General features: G+C 45.3%; 1 protein-coding gene across 2 annotated transcripts in view; it reads left to right on the forward strand.

The window, feature by feature from the left end:
• The window catches only part of LOC106531680 (protein FAM102A), a gene marked incomplete in the record, with an annotated part of 16,739 nt that extends 13,825 nt beyond the window's left edge, over positions 1-2,914 (forward strand). Inside the window, 6 exon segments of one of the 2 annotated variants that reach the window (XM_014027591.1) lie at positions 314-459; positions 554-631; positions 700-904; positions 2,256-2,377; positions 2,496-2,565; positions 2,645-2,914. In XM_014027591.1, the coding sequence (XP_013883045.1) occupies positions 314-459; positions 554-631; positions 700-904; positions 2,256-2,377; positions 2,496-2,565; positions 2,645-2,687 (664 nt within the window). 2 annotated transcript variants of the gene reach the window in all.
• Between the last annotated feature and the right edge of the window lie 228 nt (positions 2,915-3,142).

Genomic DNA, 3,142 nt, shown 5'->3' on the forward strand with positions numbered 1-3,142 from the left:
GTGTGAATGCTGAATCATTGTTCTATGAATTCTGACTCATCATTGTGTGACTGCTGACTCATGGTTTTGTCAAAGCTGACTCATTTTGTGAATTCTGACTCAGCTTTCTGAATGCTGACTCATCTTTGTGAATGCTGACTCATAGTTGTGTGAATGCTGAATCATGGTTTGTGAATGATGAGTCATAGTTGTGTGAATGCTGAATCATGGTTTGTGAATGCTGACTCATTTTTGTGTGAATGCTGACTCATAGTTGTGTGAATGTTGACTCGTGTGAATGCTGACTCATGGTTTGTGACTCGTGTGGTTCCAGACCTCCCAGCACAGCAGGTGCTGAGGATCCGAACCTGCAGCTGGACCGTAAGGGGGACAGCACCAATCTAACTGGGCCAGCACCAGGGGGGGTCATGGAAAGCAGCTGTACCTTCAAACCTCGACAGTCCTCAGTTCGTAGCTTAGGTAGGAGCTGAAGCTTCATGCTGAATAAAACATTAATTTATTTTTGTGTTAATTTAAAATCATAAAATCATGTTTTCAGGTTGTGTTTCTGCAGGAGAGAGTCCAGACGACGCGTTCCGCTCCGGTCAYATCCGCAGCTCCAGTTACGCCAGTCAGCACAGCAAGATCTCAGGTCAGAGACGCCCTCCTGCAGCTTTAGGCTCCGCCCCCTGAAGGCCTCACAGGTTCTGTCCTCTGCAGGGTACAGCACGGGTCACTCTCGCTGCTCCAGCCTCAGTGACCTCAGTCATCACAGAAACACCTCCTCCAGCAGCAGTGCTTCCTGTGGCCCCACCCACTTCTCCCAGCCGCCTCCCTCCACTCCCACAGAGCCGCATCAACAGGCCACGCCCACCAAGCCGGAGAGACCTCCTCCCCCTTCTGCAGCAGCGCTCCGATCCTCCAGGTGTGTGTGTGCACACCGGAGCAGCTGCGTGTTCTGACACCGAAACGTGTGGAAAGCACACACGTAAAAGTCAGATTGGTTCTTTGTCAGAGCTGACTTTCAGCTTCTTCAGCTGTTTATGAACCAAAACATTCGGCTCGTTTAGCTGGGAACTTTACTTTTTAAAACGTATTTAACTTTTTTCTCGTAAAATTCATTTGAGATTTTTTCAAACTGAATGCTGACTCATAGTCGTGTGAATGCTGACTCATGGTTTGTGAATGCTGACTCATAGTTGTGCAAATGCTGACTCATGGTTTGTGAATGCTGAGTCATAGTTGCGCAAATGCTAACTCGTGTGAATACTGATTCATAGTTGTCTGAATGCTAACTCATGTGAATGCTGACTCATGGTTTGTGAATGCTGACTCATAGTTGTGTGAATGCTGACTCATGGTTTGTGAATGCTGACTCATAGTTGTGTGAATGCTGACTCATGGTTTGTGAATGCTGAGTCATAGTTGTGCGAATGCTAACTCGTGTGAATGCTGACTCATGGTTTGAATGCTGACTCATGGTTGTGTGAATGCTGACTCATAGTTGTGTGAATGCTGACTCATAGTTGTGTGAATGCTGACTCATAGTTGTGTGAATGCTGACTCGTGTGAATGCTGAATCATGGTGTGTGAATGCTGACTCATTGTTGTGTGAATGCTGAATCATGGTTTTGTCAATGCTGACTCATAGTTGTGTGAATGCTGACTCATAATGCTGACTCATTGTGTGAATGCTGACTCATTGTGTGAATGCTGACTCATAGTTGTGTGAATGCTGACTCATTGTTGTGTGAATGCTGAGTCATGGTGTGTGAATGCTGAATCATGGTTTTGTCAATGCTGACTTATTGTTGTGTGAATGCTGACTCATAGTTGTGTGAATGCTGACTTGTGTTTATGAATCAAAACTTTCGGCTCATTTAGCTGGGAACTTTGCTCTTTAAAACTTATTTTACTTTTTTTCTCATAAAATGCCTTTGAGATTTTTTCAAACTCCTGAAAGAATTTGTTTTAGTTGTTTTAGCTGCTGTTTTAGCCTGTTTAGCTACGGTTGTGATAGTTTTAGCTTTTAGCTACTCTTCTGATAGGTTTACCTTTAAGCTGTAGTTCTTCTGGTTTTAGCTACTGCTCTTCTTAAAATAGTTACAGTTTCTTCTGCAGATTTTAGCTGTCCTTCAGCTCATCATTAGCAAAAGATGCTAATTTTAGTGTTTTAATTTGTTCTCAGAAGCTTTTCACTAAACATCCTTCCAACAGAACGTGCTGTTTGTGGTCAGAACCCTGATGTGTGGTTCTGGTTCTGGTCCCGGCTGCAGGAGGAAGAAGCTGGGCGTGGAGCGGCAGCGCAGCTGCGTGGACGACACGCGCATCGACGCCGGCGACATCGTGGAGAAGATCATCCAGAGCCAGAACTTCTCAGACAGCAGCAGTGATGAAGGTCCGGTTCTGCTCAGTGACTTTCTTTAATGAGTTTTTACAGACAGAACCTGCAGTCGGACCAGAACCGCTCTTTAGATTCAGGATGTTCTGAACCTGTTTGACTGGTTTGTCTGCAGACAGTCACCTGAGATTATTTGTGAGTAAAGATGGAACCACGGCTCTCAGCAGGACTCAGGTCTCCAGCAGGTACTTCATCTGAAACTGGACCAGTTTTAGTTTTTGTCTAATCGGGTCCTGGTTTCATGGTTCTGTTTCCTTCCACTAGAAGTCCTGGTTCCTTTGAGCCTGTTGTCATCGAGACTCACTGAGAACTGGATCTTCATCTGGACTCTTTGAGAACTGGATCTTCATCTGGACTCGCTGAGAACTGGATCTTCATCTGGACTCWCTGAGAACTGGATCTTCATCTGGACTCTCTGAGAACCAAGTCTTCATCTGCATGGTGTGGTATGAGGGCCAAGATTAAGACTTTTGCGCAACCAGTGGTTGCTACATCCTTGTAGCAGGAGGACTGGAGAGGCTAGTGATTAGCATGTATAACCAGCTTATCCATGCTAGTTGCTAGCCTCTCTGATGCTAATGTCAGCTTATCCATGCTAGTTGCTAGCCTCTCTGATGCTAATGCCAGCTTATCCATGCTAGTTGCTAGCCTCTTTGATGCTAATGCCAGCTTATCTATGCTAGTTGCTAGCCTCTCTGATGCTAATGCCAGCTTATCCATGCTAGTTGCTAGCCTCTTTGATGCTAATGCCAGCTTATCTAT

The sequence above is a fragment of the Austrofundulus limnaeus genome, unplaced genomic scaffold, assembly GCF_001266775.1.
Source record: "Austrofundulus limnaeus strain Quisiro unplaced genomic scaffold, Austrofundulus_limnaeus-1.0 Scaffold664, whole genome shotgun sequence".
In the NCBI taxonomy this organism is placed as follows: Eukaryota; Metazoa; Chordata; class Actinopteri; order Cyprinodontiformes; family Rivulidae; genus Austrofundulus; species Austrofundulus limnaeus.